Raw genomic sequence first — 19,362 nt, forward strand, 5'->3', positions numbered from 1 at the left:
TGTCTGAATTATATTCACTATAATTTCGGGATCCAAGAAGGAATCAACGCAATCAGAATGTCTTCAATATAATTGGAATGGGTGGAATGAGTAATACAGTTTTTGGTGGAACTATGGAGAAAATATTAATTTATAATTGATTTCGACGAAAATAAAAATGGTTTTGAGGTTATTTACGATTGATCACTCAAACACAGGCATTAAGTTTAAATATTTTTATTTATCACACGAAGAGCATATACATACATCAATTTATATATTTACATTTTTGAAATGTTTATCAATTATTACTATATTGAATTGCATTTTGTTTATGAATCGATAACGATTCAGAAATACACGTTCATGAAGAGTAACAATAAATAAGGACAATTCAACAGAATACTGTAAAATATAAACATGGCGATCAAGTGCTCAGTATTCAACTTTATTTGTGTATAGTAATAGACGAACTTAAAAACGAATTTGTACTATGAATGAAATCATTTATCCCCGCCGTTTAAAAATTTTCCTCAGTTATATTGTTCTAAACATTATACACAGATATACATAAATACTGAGCACGCATTTGATTAATATCTATGTTTTGATAATAAATATATCCTAGGCAAATAATTTAAAATCTCAGAGAATGATTATTGGTCGGCCTTTATACAATTCACAATGTCATGTATTTACAATATTTGCAGTCTATGATAAGTTCTTTCAGGAAGATCTGTCTGGATTTTGATAACTGCTCTCATGATGTTCCTAAAGTGGAAAACTCACTTTTAATTAAGTGTTTTATCGAAAATACTGACAGAACTACCTCGCAAAGAGAATATCGATTTTCCTCTTCACTCCCATATACATATATATCCCATATAAATACTTTATATTTATCGTGAAGATTGCACATTGTCTTTAATATATTCATATATTTACAAATCGACACTTGTATTAAAATCATTTTAAACAAACTAACATCTATTTACATTACAAACGTTCTATTTTTGTACTTAATTTATACATAAACTCACTGGTCATACAATCGCTGAACTTATTTTATACAAAATATACAGTGAATACAGGGACGCTCAAACCAGCTTTTGATGATCACGTTTAATTTTATTTATACCTTAAACATTATATCTACAGAGTTGTTCATAAATAAATTCCTTGACAGGCTTCTTCACTTACTTATCACGTATACTCGGATCTCCAGCCGGTCTGTAACAAAAGAAAAATTTTATTAGCACATTCGTTGTTTGAATAATGATTTAAAAAAGAACAATAAAATTTGAAACAATTAGGACTTGGTGCCGACACCAGTCCTAGTTCAGTTTCTTTGTTTATGATAATAATAAACATAGTGTTAATGTGACCGTGAGACAACAGAAACTGGAGTATTTCCCCACAGGACATTGTTTTGGTGTTCGACATTGAACGTAGTGTCACCGAGATGGAATCCATTCAGATTTCACAGATTTCAGTTGCCCATTGCCACTTTATCCCTTTACAAGGATAAGCCTTCTTCAACACCATTGAAGCCCCAGCTTATCAAAGTACCTTCGCTTGGACATAAATCGGAAATTGAGCGGTTCACCAGGATGATGTCTTCAACAGCTTCGTCTACCATTATCTCTTAATGTATATACAGGTTACTGTATAACTACTGTATAACCAAACTATTTTGTCGTCAACTAAATTAGTATCACGGCGTAGAATTTGAGTTAAGGATAATCGGAGACTGGAAAATTGTACTCGAAAGGAAACAAACACTTGAAAATAATTTTATGTGATACTATAATTGATAAACTTTTATCGTTCTTTGTCCCCTAATCTAATCATTCGCATCGAAAAAAACAAAAAATGAAATGAACCGATTTAAATGAGACAATGAACTCACCATCCCGTTTGACGTCAATCCCAAACCGGCGGCACTCAGCGAGCTCATGTGATGATGATACGACGCTGTCGGGGGTGGGGCGGGGGGAGGAGGACCGGAAACGAATCCTTGCGTATGCTGATGTTGGTACCAGTGGCTCATGGCGTGATGGGGGTGTAAGGCGGCGTTGAGATGAGGATGTCCACCACCCATGCCGGCGCCGAAACCTGCAGCGCCAAAGCCGCCCTTGCTGGCGTCTAAAGGCTTCATGTCGCCCATCATGCCGCCCATCATACCGCCCAGCGAGAGGCAGGATGCGCCGTTCTTCTTCTTCTTACTCTTTGAAGAGAGTTTTCTGTTTCTCGTTTGTATGCCTTCTTTCTTCATGGTGAGTGGTCGGTTTACCTGCAACAAGAGAGAAAGGGTAGGTTAGTTGGGGTAGATACATTTTGTTGCCGTGGTCGTTGCATTTTATCATTGTGATGAAAATTATGTCAATATTCATTAGTCCAAGAGCCTAAAGTCTTCAAAGCAACATCATTTGGATGAAATTAGTTAAGTATCAGATACTATCCTGGTTACATCTGTCGAAATGAATGTTTCAAATTTCAGTTCAAAAATCCGGACATTCAATTCATCAACTTTAGAATGTCGTGGACTTTTTGGGCACCCGCCCAGCATGTAAATAATGATAATAATGTACATCTATTATTTTTCCAACTGCCTGATACATTTTCGATCTTCTCGGAGTGACCTCGTTTTTCAGGACTCCAAACTATTCATTCTGTATCTCAATTTATACTATCAATATTAATCTCAAGCTAGGCGGTAGTCATAACCGCCCGATGATTTACCTAAATATCATTCACCGACTCTTTTTCTAATGACGAAAACAATAAATCCAGAATCTAATTTCAACTAATGGCGTTTTGTAAGTAAAACGTTGGCTACCGAAACTTCCAGTGATTTATTATAGACTAACACGTTTTTTCTTCGGTGCACCTTTGATTAGGCCTATTAGTTTTTCTTTGTTTTCGTTTAACGAGGATAAGAGAGAAGACGAGAAACAAATTAGTGGTTACGAAATCGGTCAATTAAACGTTGGATCGGACTCGAGGCTGAGAATATTTCCAATTAGTATAAATCAAACTGTGACCGATGACCGGTACTAGGAGCTCTGAGAATCAAGTGTGCTACTGTTAAAAGCTGATGACGGATAGTTAGCAGGAGTGGAACATTTTTTTTTGTTGAAAATATGTGCAAGGTCATCGAATACCCAGAACCATATGCAAAACTTCCTTTTTTGAAAATGCTCTTTTCAGAATAGTCACGGTGTGTTATTTGGCTGTATCATGTAGTGACAGGACGTCACCTGATCTGAACCCAATTGATTCGTTGATAATTTGTTGGTCGCAAGTAGAAACCAAACTAAACGTGTTCACCTTAAAAGTGAGTATCTAACATCGTTGCTCTCCACGAAAGAAATTTTGGACAATGAATTTCGGAGGAAATGAAGGAATAACAAAATTGTTGTTGTTGCTTCTGTTTGTTGTCCTTATATCTGTTGATCTATGAATATTCCAAAATTCTTTTGGAAATCATAAACTGAAATTATACATACTCAATTCATATACTTTATTAGACTCTTTTTCATTTGACTTTTAATCAAAATCGTAAACATTCTCTCCTTCTTCAGTACCGTCGCGTATCTAATTCCGTCACAACGGCATGTTTCATCGTATGGAATGTCCTCCGTATAGAAGCATCAGACACGATATTTCGACAATCAGATCCTACGATCTATGAACTAAATTACCTCGAAACACACTTGTGTCTCCGTCAACTTGTACAGTTGAGGCCTTGAAAGATTACACATGCAACAATACACGATCCGTCCTTTTAATTAACCAGCTGTCGCACCCCTACGAACGACAACCCTCAGAAGTCGAAACTTGTGTGAGCTAAGGATTAACGAGGTCTTACATTTTAAAGTGTGATTCCTAACACGGGTTGGACGATAGCAAGTGAAAATCGATCGTTCAGACTAGGGCTTGAACCACCGATCAACACGGCAGTCAATTCGAGTGAGTGAACAAAGCACCCACGTCGAACCGCTTGGCTACGATCGCCCAACGATAAAACGCATAGTTTTATATAGTCCACATTCGGCAATTAACGACGTATTACGATCTTTTGATTTATGTTTCACTGTGAAGTTAAAGACTTTCTTGTGTGTAAGCATACACAAGTAGTTACTTCCACAACTTATCAATTGATGAAAAACAATCAACGTTAACATAATTAGGAGATTACAAAAAAATAGCATTCGATTTTGCGGGTTTTATAAACAAACAGTGATTTCACAAATGTGTAAAGTTTTCCTAAATGTATCACACGCATGATTAACGTTCCTTGAAGAAACACCAAAATAAAGTGGAGTATCATCTATATATTAGAGTATTACATTATTGAAGAGACCAGAGAGAATTGTTAAAATCAAGAACAATCAGTATAAGGTCCAGAATTGGTTCTTGTGGTACTTTTAATTTAGAAGCTAGGTAGTCTGATACGTTGTTATCAATAACCAGCTTCTGATATCGATTTTTGAGAAAATTTGAAAGTTAACTCATAGCTAATGCAGAGGGTCAAATCTAATTCAATTTAGCCCTTGTATTGGTCAACGGTACCAAATGCTCATCTGGAATCCAGCGAGGCAAGAATCGTATATTGTCCTTGGTCTGTGGTTTTGATGATATCAACAATATGTAAGAGCAGTAGCACAACTTTACTTTTCCATAAAACCCTGACTAAATAATAATTATAAATTTCATTCTCAAATCGGGAATGGCTCTGCTTCTGTCGAACCTTATGAAATTCACCAAAAATCGTAACATGGAGTGAATTTCATGAATAAAACACTTTGTTTCGTTTCCATCGGTTTCTCCACATATTTCGAAGATGCACAATCTTCTGTTGCTTCAAGTGTATATCGCGGTGTGGGTTTACTATGTCAGTTTTAACAAACTGTAGAAACATTTTCAGAAGGCGAGGTATTATTAATCATGCCCCAGAGAAGCCGGTAATTATTTAACTAATAGTCGCTAGTTATTAGTTACAAAATAATATCCTGTCCGTTTCTAATTACAATATTGGCTTTCCTGCAAGGTCCGAGGTATTCCGATTCGTACAATTGCTATAGTTTCGCAAGAAAGATTCGTATCTCGGTCGAAAATCGCCGTAGGCGATGCATTTGCGAATAATGACGAGGGGCACAGTCTTGAAACAATTGAAAGAACGCCGCCTACTTTGATTTGACATTTTCTTCTGTTTTCATTTGTTCAACTTCTTCGCTCGAGAATCATAACATTACGTGAAATATGACGTAACGTCTTATCACAAAATTCAGATGAATAGAACAATTAGATAATTCGGTTCAATTGTCGCAGTGACATATTATCGAAACTGAATAGACGGTCAGTTTGCTCAATCTTATTCCAGTTTGAACAACTGCAAATGCGTATGTGAAGAGATGATGATGGAATGTAATGAATGAAACGTCGCACCGTAGATTCGTTATGTTATAATAATTATGAAACAGTACTGAAAGATCTTCAGCCTTTTTTGATATTATTCGAAATAGAGGCGATTGAGCCAAAAAACGAAATTAGACAATTCTAGATTTTGGCGAATATTTTAAAAACAACCACTGATATTCTCGATCTAAAAAAAATTATTCTAGTTCCCCAAAATAGAGAAATTCTGTCCAATTTAACCGACGTTGTAGGTCTTGCCGTTTCCGAGATAGCAATAGTGGGGTCAGCTAAAAAACGGACTGTATAAACAATTTGGAATCCATGCAGAGGTTAATAATAATATGGCTCGTAACTTGAAGAAAATCAATAAAACTATCCCTGACAATGATTATAGAACTTTGTCAAAGATATAATGAGTCATGTACGGGTTGAAGTTGTTGTTTACTGCAATTTGTCTCATAAAAAAAACATTTTGAACAGATCATCACCCAAGTATATCTCGATGTTGAAAACTACAGTTTCACTTACAAAACACCCACATATGCAAGAAAATCATTAGATAACATGAAAGGAGAACTATTAAAGGAGAACATTGACATGGCATTTAACAGTGGTAACTCCTTGGGTAGACATATAAAGAACAACAAGTCACAGATAGACAAGGAAAACAGATCAGGTGTCTATAGACTAATATGCGAACCATACCCAAAAGTGTATGTAGGAAGGACTTCAAGAAATTTCACAATAAGAATCTCCTAACATAAAAAAAGTTTAGAACTGAATTTGTCACTACGATTTCAGCATGGACTGACTACGACATTACATACAAAAAGCAAAACAACTGAAATTAAACTTGCTGGAATCTCTGGAAATCAATGAACGCAAAAATTTATATTTTCTTTCAAATGACGAACAAGAAGTTATCCATACGTTATTATTGAAAATGACAATAATTGACACATCTACAAATCAACTGTCTTCCTAAAAGTAGTATCTGTATCTGTAGTGTATGGAGGGTGAGTGAAAGCCCACATGTGACCCATTGTACATCCTCCGAGGAGTTGTCCTCCTAGGTCATCGTACATCCTATCCTGTCCAGGAAGGTGGACAGTTCACTGGGAAACATCTAGCCCCGATGTTACTAAAAGTAGTATTGTATTAACTGATTCTTCAGAATCTATCTGTTTTGCCAGAATCAATCATTCATCTAATGAGTTTTATCATTACCTTCTGTTATATAAAGGACATTGTAGAATATTTTGATGTACCAGTAACTGATGGAGCCACCATGTAACAAAACGCGTGAAAATTATAAAATTATCATCATGAACATTGCAAAGATGTTATTGCAATCTAATTGGTCCGATAACATTCAATTTGAAAATCAGTAAAAAACCTTCTTGGTCATTTCAGCAAGTTTTACAGACATGTTTGAAATATGCAGTTGCTCTACTTGGTTTCAGGCTAAGTTCCAACAAAAAAGCTTTAAATATCTGTAAAACTACATTGACATATATTTTCTATCATTCTAAACGACAAGATAACGATTTTTCGTCATCTCCGGCGATCTGGCCAATGAACCTCCAAAAATAATAGTATCCATGACTAATTGCAGAGATAAAACTTGAAATATACATGGAATTGTCGAACGGTGGGCCCAATATTAACATGGTAGCAGGTCACCTGCCGGGATTACGTTAGATAACCGTAGTATCTGTCAACTACCTTGAGCTACCAACCGATCACGTATTATTTAATGGTTTTTATGATTTATGCGGGTGTGGTTCCCGTGTGCTGGGTCCATATTTATCTTGTCTCTCGAAATGAGCCCAGCGAGCTACATCCGGATACTGTTTGTATAATGAGCTCGTATTGGGACGTTTTAATAGTGTCTTCTTGTGATGGATTGCCGAGATACTTTCACTGCTATTGGGTTGGCACTGGTGATATCTTCATAGGGTTCTGAACATTCTGACGGGTTTGGGTCAAGGTTTGAATCACTACAACATTGTCGTGACATTTTTTTTTAAATGAATCTATTTAAGTTTGAAATGTTGTTAGAAGGAACATTGTTAGAATAACTATGGATTCATTTGCGATATTCAGTTTTCTGCACTTTGTTTCACAGTAAATATAATGTCGTATCATTCTTGACCTCATTTTGGGTCGTGTTCATGAGAAGTAACTTCTCATGACAAAATCAGATTGACATTTTTTTTCTCGATAGTGATACTTCTTGACTGTTGACCATCTGTAAAAAAAACTATTGATCGGTTTCTCATTGGGATCCAAGAAATCAATATTGTTAGGTAAGACTTTCATAAGTGAGCAGCACCAAGGTATTTCAAACAACCAGATGATATGTTTGCAGTGAATCATTGGTTTCCTGGTTAGTAAGATCACATAGTCACGAATGAATTTTGGGTCAAGTCATGAATGACATATCACGAAATATTAATTTGTGTCAATACCAAATTGTTTTTGAAATTTGTGGGACATGATTGTTTCATAATATGAAGGATAATTGTTTCGGAAGTCAGCAAAAACTCATCTTTGAAAAAGAAAACAACTCAATGTACCTAGTAATTATATAATTACGGGTATACTTCCACACTGCAATGATGATTGTAATACAAGGTGATGTATAAAATTTTATCGATGGCAAATGACCCCTGGAAAGCATTATGTTACCGATAAATCTTAACGAAACCCTAATACATTAAAGCTGTCCATGTTTCAAATCAAAGTTCTTCAGGCCCTGAAATCGAAAGTACTCAGTTTCCTGCTATTTCTTTGAACCCTTTGAACCCATAAAATTATTAAGAAATGAACAAAAACCTCGTAAATCCGGTGGAGAATTTTTGTGGGGTTTCTAAAATTCAACTGGTGGGATGATTTTGTTTTAAAAGTGGCATTTTCTTAAGGTTTTCCTCCCTCATAACTTTTTTGAATACGACGTGGTCAAATTAAAAAAAAACACTGTAGAAGGATTCATCCACCAGATTTGGAGTTCCTAGAAGATTTTTTGAATGCCTACCTGATGAAAAAAGATTCCAATTGATAATAGAAAATATATTTTATAGGGGTGCTTTCATTATAAACGGGTCACACTGTAGGTATATTTCTTTACTTATTTCTCATTTCATATCAAACAGGTGACTGTAGCCATCCTCGGTAATAAAATGAATGATACATCATTTCTAAAAATCGTTTCAGATCATTGGTATATTGTTCACGTCCGCTTTATTGCTACTAACGCATATGCGGCTTTTATGCTTTTCATTGTTAAACGTTCAGATGTATTATTAATAATAATAAAGTATGCACGTACTGCGTGGAAATGTCGTAAATAACTACATTAGCATTCTTCGAGAAGACAAACATTTCTCCTTATCGAAAGAATGACTAGTGGTTTAGCAGAACAATCGGAAGTATTCATGCGAAAAAAAACGACGTTTCGGAAAGTCGCAAACGTCGTACTGGTTTTCGAACGAACCGTAACTCCATCTATTGATAACACGTTTCCCACGCCAGAACAAAGTACTGTCTCTGAACGTGCATTTCGTTATCCGGGTTAGCATCATCAGGAGATGACTGGTAGAAAAAGTCAGTCGTCTATTCTAGACCCACGAATTTTTCCAAAACTAATACAATTATTCCAAACAAGTACACCCAATATAGACAAATATGAAGAATGATGGTTCAAGATTTGATATACTGAAGTTAGAGAAAATCGAAGAAATATATAATACGAGATTTGCGGTTTTGTTTGTGTACTTTAAAAATATTTTTGCACACAGTCTATCTGTGAAGTGCATTCCGGTGAATTGGTAACCCAATGAGCGTTGCATATAATGAATATATCATATAATACTTCAACCTGTCTCTACTGGGGAAAATAGTTTTATTATGGCCATATCAACTTTGTTGGAGTGTTCATTGAAGGTATGAATGTAATTTTCAAATCTCAGATCACGACATATCTCGAAATACTGATATTGAAACAACTTCTAGAACAGACTTCATACAATAGCAATAGCAAAACGCAGTTCAAAAGATATACCAATAATGGATATGGGGGAAAAAAGGGGACCAAGATTAGATCCTTGGGGTTTCTTGGGGTGGGAGAGAGAGTTAGAGGTGACCTCTGTATTCAATATACTGTCAAGGTAACTAGGATTTGGCTCTTACTAGATAATTGTACCAAATGCTTTCCCAAGTTATATAATATAGGCAGTACTTGATCTGTAACTTGGTACTTCAGCTGAGTCTTTGGATTCTCAAACAGAACATTTGGAAAACTCTTGGTTTATGAAACGATTATTAATTATCCTGATCACTATTATCCTGATCGATGTATTCTATAAGAATTTCTCACCATGACATTTAATACTGAGTTACGCAAGAAATTTGTTGGAATAGTTTTTCTATATAAATTACTGCAGAGCAATGTGGATGCTTTGGAGGTGTTATCTTTTATACATTTTTGTGTGCCTCATTTTAGAACTGGAAGTACAAAAACTTTTCACTGCCGACTTTCCAGAACCACTTTGTACCTTGTAGGATACTTGTGAGACGTATTTTTGAAAAACGGAACGTAAGTGAAAAACCTCAACCGCAAGAATGAAGTCAACAGGCGACCAGTCTGCATTCAAAATTGCAAGATAAGTACATTTTTTTTATAAAATTTGCCTTTCTTCTCCAGAGGTCAAATAATTAATGATTCCAAACAATGCAAAATCAATTTTTGCAGTTTTAAAAAATTAATTATTATTTGTATATGAGCTAATTTCAACAAGTAAAAAAGCAAAAATGTCAACAAAGTTTCTTCCTATCAATAAATTTGTTTTACTATTCCATTAGTTTTATTATCATTAACCCTTCTGCATTACTTTTAATCCTGTAAATCAACTTTATATTACAATAAAGCAGATCAAACAATGACCAAACTTTGTTTCTTCCGGATATTCTTCCATCAAGTGGTTACTTCCATTACTACTGTGTTCTATTGTATTGGGGCGGCTCAATCTTAACAGTATCGATAGATCAAAAGTAAGCAATTCCTAGGCATTACATCCTGCAACAAACACCCCGGAATTCGCTTTCTATTGTTGGGATAAAGTATCATTTCAGGAGCAATTGAAGACATGTTGTCATCCCGGTTCGTCAGTCGCCTTAATGACAGGCTAGAAACCTGGATTTGGACAGGGACGAATCAGGCTAAGTGGAGCTGTTTTCATTTTTTTAAGTTTGGATTGATATACAGATAAGGAGCGGGGCAATATTCAGCATTTATTTTTCATCTGCTTCAATTTTTAATCCCGAGCCAGGACTACAAAAATATATTTGTTGAAAAAGGTAGTATAGATATGAAACAATGTAATTTTGATGAAAAAGTTATTTTGTGGGATAATTGTTGCTTATAAAATAATCTCTTTGGTTCTTTCTTCTTCATACTTGTTTAAAAATGGGTAACCTCCGAGATAGGAGAAAAAATACCAAATTTCAATGAAAACTTTCCAAAAAATCTATAGGCTGTCACAAATTTTTCTTTCGCGTGAAAACGAAAAAAAAAGGAATTGAGCTAACGTAGGAAAAATCATAAAACCGTTAGTTTTATAAAAAAATGGAAAAGGAGTTTTTGAATTATCAAAGTTTTTCATAGGAAAAATGTTGTTTATTGAACTGAATAGTGTCAAAGAAGGGAGGTGTGAGAATGATGTGGTTTATATCATGCACAAAGAGGGCTAGAAAGTTGAAATTTTCGGAATTTAGAAGGAGTTAACTGGAAATAGGGGAGAGCTTCGATTTTTTCTTTCGGATTCGTAATCTACACATCCAAATACGTGTGTAGACACAATTTTTTTTTGGAAAATTCGGAAAATAGGCTGCACTATCCAAAATTTCCCCAATGCTCTGGGGCAAGTCCGTCCCTGACGACTGCGCTATAACCTCTCGCATCAAGTACATGACACTAAAGCTCCTCGACAAAGAACTATTACGAACTCAACTACTTCAATAAGGGTAGTAATTGTTCTCCTTTGTGTAACGTTCTTGGTCGACTAAGAGCATCGAGATCAAATGTACTGATTGTAGGCAATTATTGTATAATGCGAGTTGTTTGCTTGTATTTGAGCGTCTAAATTCATCGGAGGGTGGTAACGGGGCGCTTTTATGTTTTTGCGATACACCTATTATTTGTTAAAGTATCAGTTTTCTTTAGCCAATAGGGATGTGGAACAATGACATTTTGAAAACTGTCATTTGAAAGGTTTCCGTCTGAAATTCTCATGGTTTTTTTGGAAAGATAGTGGTTCCCCAAGGTATATTGATAAAATATTTGTGTTTTTTGATCGCTTTATAATTAATTGGCAAAAAAGCCATCACATTAAAAAATTTTGATATACAAGTTGTATCTAAAGCTGGATTTGACGCTGTACTAGTTGAAGGAGAACCATTATTATTTTAGTATCGAAAAAAATGTACAACAAACTATGCATATCTTTCCTGAAAAGTATAATTTTTTTCTGTTCTCTATTTGATACTATTGTCATTGAAAATCAGGGTAGTGATAATCCTCATGACGTACAATGAACTGAAAAAAACTTTTTGGCTTTCAAATTCTCTATCTTTATACAAAAACTGTCGGAAGCTTCCAAAGTAGAAAGCATTTTTTTCCGAAAACTAATCTCTCATTGCAAATGTACCCCTTTAGATAATACTATTATTCCAAAATAGTAGGCCCTAAATCATCATCTCTATAAAAATATGCAGGAATCTTCCAAAGGAAGAAGTAGAAAGCTGAAACCTTTCTTTCCCAAAAATCAAATATCATCATTCTCTCTTTAATAAAGTTTGAATCGTATGAAAAATCGAGCTGCTTTAATTGATACCAGATCTCGAGGACGACAAGGTAATGGTATGTCTCCTAGCGATAATTTTATTTATACAGGAACCACAGAATTCTAGAATTCTATATGAACATGAGGACATACACTTTGAATACGGCTCCCAAAGGCGGGTTTAAAGCCAACTTTCGACATGAATACCAAACAAAATTCGTCCTATGTCTTTCTCTGTAGCTTTCTAGACCGCGCTCTTTCACTTTCTATAGGTTTCATTAGTGGTGCTCGGCTGTATCACGCATGTATTGCACTCGACTGTCCTTAAAAGACAAGCCTAAAGAAAAAGCCACGACAAATATCCTTACAAAAACGTCATCTATCAATGAATGCTGTGTTTTTGGCTTTTACTTTCAAATAAGAGATCTTGGCTATACTGTGCAGTGTATGTAAATTTTTTGTGTAGTGTAACATTGTTTGTTTCTCTTCGCCGAGAGTAATATACTGTCAATGAGGAGGAACGACTCCTCCCTTATATAACCGTTCGAAAGAAGCATGATAATTTTGCTACCGATACTGACGTGAAAATTACGCGAAAGGAAATCAGACTGAGCCTTAGACACGAATAACATGAACATACTTTGCAAAATTGGGCTTCAAGTTACTTGAGGAAAAGTAATGTAATTGCATATCATCGACCTGATGATAAATCGGCTCACTAATAAAGCCATTCGTAACAGCAGTGCACTTGATCTTACTGCTTCCAGTGAAACAATTTGTGTTTTATTATCGATAAAACTAATGAACAAGTTGAGCAAGGTGGAAGCTTTTTGCACAGAGTTCTACTATCAAGTGATTCAGACACTTTACTTCAACCAAGAAAGAAAACCCACATTTTTTCGTCTAATCCATGGCAGATGGATATGTAGAGGTGTAGATGTGCTATGATTGGAGCGAAATCTAAACTGGACTTCAGCTTATTAGCCTCAAAAGAGCACCCACCAGAATTTTCGTTGAAACTTGGAGGAGATACCATCGAACAGCATTCTCGCCGATCGGCCCGAATCCCGGTCTATCACAAGTGCATCTGCTGAGTCTTCAGTTTCAGCAGGACGCGCTGCTCTCTCTCGCAGTAAAGCGTCCGATGTTATCGTCTCCGAGAGATCTGACCCGATCTGTTCGGCTTATTACGGCTCGAGCTATTCCCGTAACAAATTGTTATTGTTGTTGGGTAACGACGTTGTTTAAAGTGGGCGTGGAGACCGCGTATGATATACTGGCCCGAGACCGGCTCCGGGCACTCAACATACTCGATAGTCGCCGGAACATGTCATTATGATCCACAATCGCACTACCATTTCACCGCAGGAATGTCTTCGATATGACGTTTCGAGCGGCTAAAGTGCACTTTGGGTGAATCTCTGCAGGAGTGACTGAAACGGGGATCTAGTTATTATCAAAGAACCGGGTGGTAACTTGGGTTTGTGAAGAAATTTAGACATCTGCGGTATTTTCTGAAACTGTTCTGAAGTTTTTAAGCTGTCGTCTGTTGGAATTTTTTTCTGACGTTTCGCCAAACTAACTGGCCAGTATCTTCAAAGGTCAATGTTATCGCTTCCAAGGAAGCGATTCAACACAGACATCTGAGACGGGATCTCAATATCACTTTTGCAAATATCTTTTGAAACTGTCATCTCAGTTGTAATTTTTTCTGGCCTATCGCTAGCGCAAAAGATTGGCATCTTCAGTATACCAACCTTGTATCCAAGGTTGGTATACATCCTTAGAAGCGATAAGAGACATCTGAAGAATCCAGCCACTTGCACTTGCCGCTTGCCATTTGTCAGTAAAAAATCCAACACGAAACGGACTAAAAATTCAAAATCACAAACATTTTCAATGAGGTTTATGTTGGTGACAGTGGCACAACGTAATGGTTCACCTGAATGGAATGCCTACATGTTTGAGTATCAATTTTCTGATATACAATGCGGTCCAAAAGCAGTTAAGATTAAAATGGGTCACTTGCTTGGTCAGTTCGCACCCCTCTATGATTGGCAAGCTAGTACGAGTCGAACAATACGCAGTAAACACACTGTATAGTGTGTTGTATAGTACACTCGTTTAGAGTGTAATATACAATTCACCCATCGAGAACCAGAGAAGATATCCTAGGAAGAAATTCGAAAAATCCACTGCCTTCGAGCTCGAAAAATAGTGGCACTGAATAAGTAAATCAGATCAGTTTGCTCTTCCTCTTGAAGAAGACACGTGGTGATCGAAACACGTGTCGAGAGGTTAAAATAACGGTTTGATGTTGGAAAAAACTCCAGTATTGTGCATTACTACACCAAAGTACAAGTGTTGCTTTAATTGTGCTTACGAGTATACTAAGCACTAAACTATTATGAAATATTTGTTCCGTGACTGTTAACATGGACTGGAACGTTTCGGGTCTAACACATAGATGGCACTAATCTCATTGCATTCATCGCTTTTTCACTTAGTACTTACTTTCAAGATAAAGCCGTTGAAATTTCATGATATTCTACCCATAAGTTTGTGAGGTATTGTGCTAAAAGTCAAAAACAATTTGATGTGTCAATCTTACACTGCTTCTTGATGGAAAAAAATACCGTTTAAACGAAGCAACGGCGGAAACAACAATTAACCGATTTTTGCATCATTATGTGACAATAGATGAAACATAGATCCATCACTTCATTCCGAAATCAAAACGATGGTCATCTTAGCAACTGGTGAATCGCTCAATTCACTTTCTGAAGTGAACTACCCTTTCTAAACGAGAGTCGGCCTTATATATCGGTAAAGTTCCATTATAGAATTCTGTATTCTGTTCGGTTCTCGCTTAGAATTTTCCCGGCGGTTTCAGACTGCATTCTTTCGCGGTAAGTCATGTATTTATTCGATGAATCGGCTGGCGTATGGGTCAGGGACGGCTTCAAATTCGTTACACTATGATTTCCGCTTCTCTCTCCGTCCCTGTGCTGAATGGTACATCCAAAAAGACTGTCTCTTTCACTATCCAAAAAAAATTAATGCTGGGAATCAGTATTTATCATTTTCGCTCTCTTCTCACTCGTGAAGGAAATCAGCCGATTGTGAAATGATGACGTGTGGAAGAGGTGAAAGAAGAAGACAATAATATAATTGCAGTCCATTTCACTCTCTAAAATTATAACCACTTTGCTCACAAGTCAGGCTATCTTTGGATTACACAACATCCAGCAAACTCTAAGTAGTGTTCATGGTTAGATTTCCAATGAAACGACCATCGAAATGAAGAAATTCTGTCATTGACGACAAATCGGACCATTCCGCTAATGGACGACTAGCCCCAAGAGGATCGGCCACAGACATATCGATATCCATTCTCGAAAAAACAAACCTTTTAATGAGACGCTGACGCTAACGACTGTCGACACTTGTAACGAGTCCACATCCAGTTTAATTAAGGCCCAGGGATTCCGACGATGTGTTGGGACACCTCCAGACGCATTCCCAGCCGGGAGCGAATTAAAAGAAAGCGGCAAATAGTCCAATTAGGCCCTACACAAAATGCCATTTATTGCGACATGAGACCACTAATAACATATTCCGTGTATTAAGTTGTGCGGTCAGTGGACCTTCGCTATTCTTCTGAAGAGGCGCGCTTCTTTCTATTGTCGCCGACAGGCACAGTGTCACGTACTTTACCGGATTGTCGGTCTATAACTCGATGACCGTCAGAAGAAGCGAACGGCCGTTCAGGGTTTGTTTTTCGCAGTTGGACAACTCGAAATTGTATTTTTATAACGGCTAACCTAGATTGCCCCCGATGCGTTCGACGACATCATTTTCACTTTCGTTTTGTTATGAAAAAACAAGTATTCTTATAATAATGTAAACACATGGCTGAAAAGTTCCGGGCCTGAGAGAGAAAACGCGTTTTTTCATACAAAATTAGCTTTATTCATCAACGTAAGAACCACACACAATCATTCCAAAATAGACCTCAGTTTCAGCAATGAGGCGCAAAATTTACAACCGGCGAGCAGTTTTTTGAGGTCTGTAAACAGCCAGTAGTCGCTGGAAACCAAATGTGGCGAATGTGGTATATGCAGGAGCTCATTTCATGCAATTTTGCCATCGTTTTCATTGATTTGTGACACTGTGCATTATGCACGAATTCTGCAATCTCAGCCTGTCAGATTTCAAGAGTCCTGGTCCATAAACAGTGGATAGTACATGGACTGAGTAAGTACCAGTACGTCGCAGAGTAAAATTTAATTTTTTTGGTTAAAATGAGTTTTACTCGAGTATAGTAAATTTAGATTCATATAACCCTTCCTAAGAATCTGAGAAACATGTGTAGTAAAAAACAGATAATTATCGTGATAAAGGCCTAAATTTTTTCGTAACGTCACTTTTTGGTAATTGAACCCCATCGATGGAAATGTCAATCAATTCGCTGCAACGATTCTTTGCATTTGGCCTACCGAAGAGCATGACACAAAATTCAGATGGGTTTACAGAGAGACAATATTTTCTTTATTCAGTTATCAGAGAGTGCATATCATGACAAATTTGTTCGGCGTAACGATGCATGGAAGTGTGAGAACTGAGAAGTATATAATATGTAGGTAATATATTGAAATCATTCAAGTAGTTACGTATCTAGGAGTTTACAAAAAAGATTGATGTCTCTATAAGATCTGTCATCAAATCAAAAAGGCCACATATGTTTTTTCAGATTGAAAAATGGCTAGCGAATTATGAAAAACTTTTTATTCAAACACGTACTAAACAAAATAAGGAAATAAATCGGGTCGTATTTGAAATGAGCCCCAGAAGTAAGGAACATGTTGGCAACAAGAGCATCTAAAATGCTACACACGAATAAATTCGCACTATTTGAAATTTCCGCACACTAGAAATCATGCAGATAGTAGCATTCGAAATTATAACCGATACCTTTTGTACGCTACCGACTACAAAGTTTCTTATCAAGAAATCATCTAGCATAGTAATCAGTAATTCAAACAATGTGTACTGAATTAACTATATTCCCAGCCATCCATCATTCAGAGCGGGGAATTTGAAAACCAACTCGAGTATGCAACGACTAATACGATACAGAACCATAACAATCGACTTCAGACTTCATAAATGCTATAACTTGATTATATTAACGGGGAGATTTCTTTCAAAGAGAAAAAACATGCCCCAAGTAGCGAAATCGTGACCAAGATTGCTGGCAGTGGGAGATTGACAATTCCTAAGGAACGACTCGTGATGGTAGCTGTAATTAAACCGTATTAAAATTTCTCTTGATCCGAATGCGATTGCTTTCATGTCCGATCTAGATTGCAAAGGATCCGAGTTGCTGACGTTGCACCGCTTCTGTCGGGGATCCGGAAGATTGTCCGGCAATTGCCACTTCCGTGATCATTCGCAAAAGTCGGGGATTGTTTTTCCGGATCATTTCGTTCTTTTATAGAGGAATTATCCTGGAGAAAGGAGTTCAGAATGCGATTGAGATCGAAACAGAACCGGAAAAAACACCGAGTCACCTTTGTTAATGAGTTTGAAAAGAAAAATGAGAGGTGTATTTGAAAGTAATAACTGGTATGAAATCGAGCAACAAATTTTGTTACCATAGCAATGAAGAATAATTTGGGAAAGGTGCTTCTCTTGAATTTATTCTACCACAAAGTTTTCAGTTTTGAGAAGTATCAGTGTAAAGTTTCACCCTCCGAAACATCATCAAGTATCTGTATTTGAATGGGTTGACATGTAAGCAGATTTGCTTGAAAATCGACATCATTCATATGCGATTAAAAGCGGGATTTCAAACTACAAACGAGGTAAATCGAGAGATCGTTTTTTAATCAATAAAAAACTTTGGTTTTCAAATTTTGTTTGCTTCTATGCTAGACTAAAAATGTTTCAGTTCAACCTCGTATTTCGAAGAGTATGTTGATTTAGATAAAATTGATCATCACAGAGAAGTTCTGATTTGCAATGATATGATGCTAAACATTTATCGGATGGAACAATCCCAATTAAAATCAACGTTGTTAGGTTACGTTAGGTAAGGTCCAAAGAGAATGGGTCTATTCGATCCTCCAGCGCAACCCGCAAGGGTTTATTGTGGCTCATACCTATTCACACTCGACCAAATAAACCCAGATTCTTAACGAAGCCGATTAGTTTGTATGGTGAATGGTTTTGCAGGTCAGATGGTAAGGGTACGGCTCTGTCGAACTCTAAAAACCTGATTCGGTAACCAGCGGGGCAGGCACAAAGTATGTGCTCTGCTGTTACGACACTGTTACGACACTGAACAGCAAACGACTTATCGTAATCCAATAGCAATTCAGTTGAGAGAGTCTATACCTGCGCGTTCGCTCGCCATCACGCCATATGACTCAACAACATTTTTGAGCAAACAAAGATTGATACTTTGAAAATACGATACACATGAATACAACTGACAGTCTTATTTTATTTATGGTTGAAAAATGAACTAGTGCTTCGATCTGTTACATTCCACACGAAGTATAGATGTTTTGAAACAACGATTTTTTTCCATCCATTCAGTATGGTATACAGTATCATTACATTCCCCTCGACTCGCCTACTTTATATGCCGTGTTCTCATTGTATGGAGTCGTAAAAAAAGCACGAATGTTATATGTGTGAGAACATCACCATAATACGGTACAGCAGGTATTGAAACAGGGAATACGGAGTGAAATATATACTTACATTGTGTAGTTTATAGTAGAGTCCGCAAGCGTTGCAGACGGGCTCCCCGTTTTGGTTGCGCCTCCAGAGGGTCGTCGTCGTCGTCTTGCAGTTGGCGCAACTCGTACCCGCCCGGCGCGCCGCACTTTGTAAACTCTGCAATAGAAATAGAACTGAATAAGTGGATTGTTGCTAACAAATATTATAGAGCGAACTGTTCGTTGATTTTCATGGATAAAATGGAAGATTATGTCATGAAGATTGAAAAAGTCAAGGAGGCTCAAATCAGGAAATACTGCTGGCCACTTCGAAAACATCGCTGATCAATGAAGGAAACCTTTAGTGAAAAATTCAACGTTTTCAAAAAAAT

At 36.7% G+C, this 19,362-nt stretch overlaps 1 protein-coding gene across 1 annotated transcript in view; it reads right to left on the bottom strand.

Annotated features, from left to right (window-relative positions):
- Nucleotides 1–200: 200 nt before the first annotated feature.
- grn (GATA binding protein grain) overlaps nucleotides 201–19,362 on the bottom strand; it is a 125,224-nt gene continuing 106,062 nt past the window's right edge. Inside the window, exons 5-7 of the mRNA XM_023173061.2 lie at nucleotides 19,014–19,148; nucleotides 1,889–2,272; nucleotides 201–1,209 (exon numbers count right to left, since the gene is read on the bottom strand). Of these exons, the coding sequence (XP_023028829.1) occupies nucleotides 1,183–1,209; nucleotides 1,889–2,272; nucleotides 19,014–19,148 (546 nt within the window). The 3' untranslated portion in view covers nucleotides 201–1,182. The remainder of the gene's footprint in view (nucleotides 1,210–1,888; nucleotides 2,273–19,013; nucleotides 19,149–19,362) is intronic.

Source organism: Leptinotarsa decemlineata, unplaced genomic scaffold (genome assembly GCF_025532065.1).
Source record: "Leptinotarsa decemlineata unplaced genomic scaffold, Ldec_3_MD MMD2_tig00001064_RagTag_RagTag, whole genome shotgun sequence".
Classification (NCBI taxonomy): Eukaryota; Metazoa; Arthropoda; class Insecta; order Coleoptera; family Chrysomelidae; genus Leptinotarsa; species Leptinotarsa decemlineata.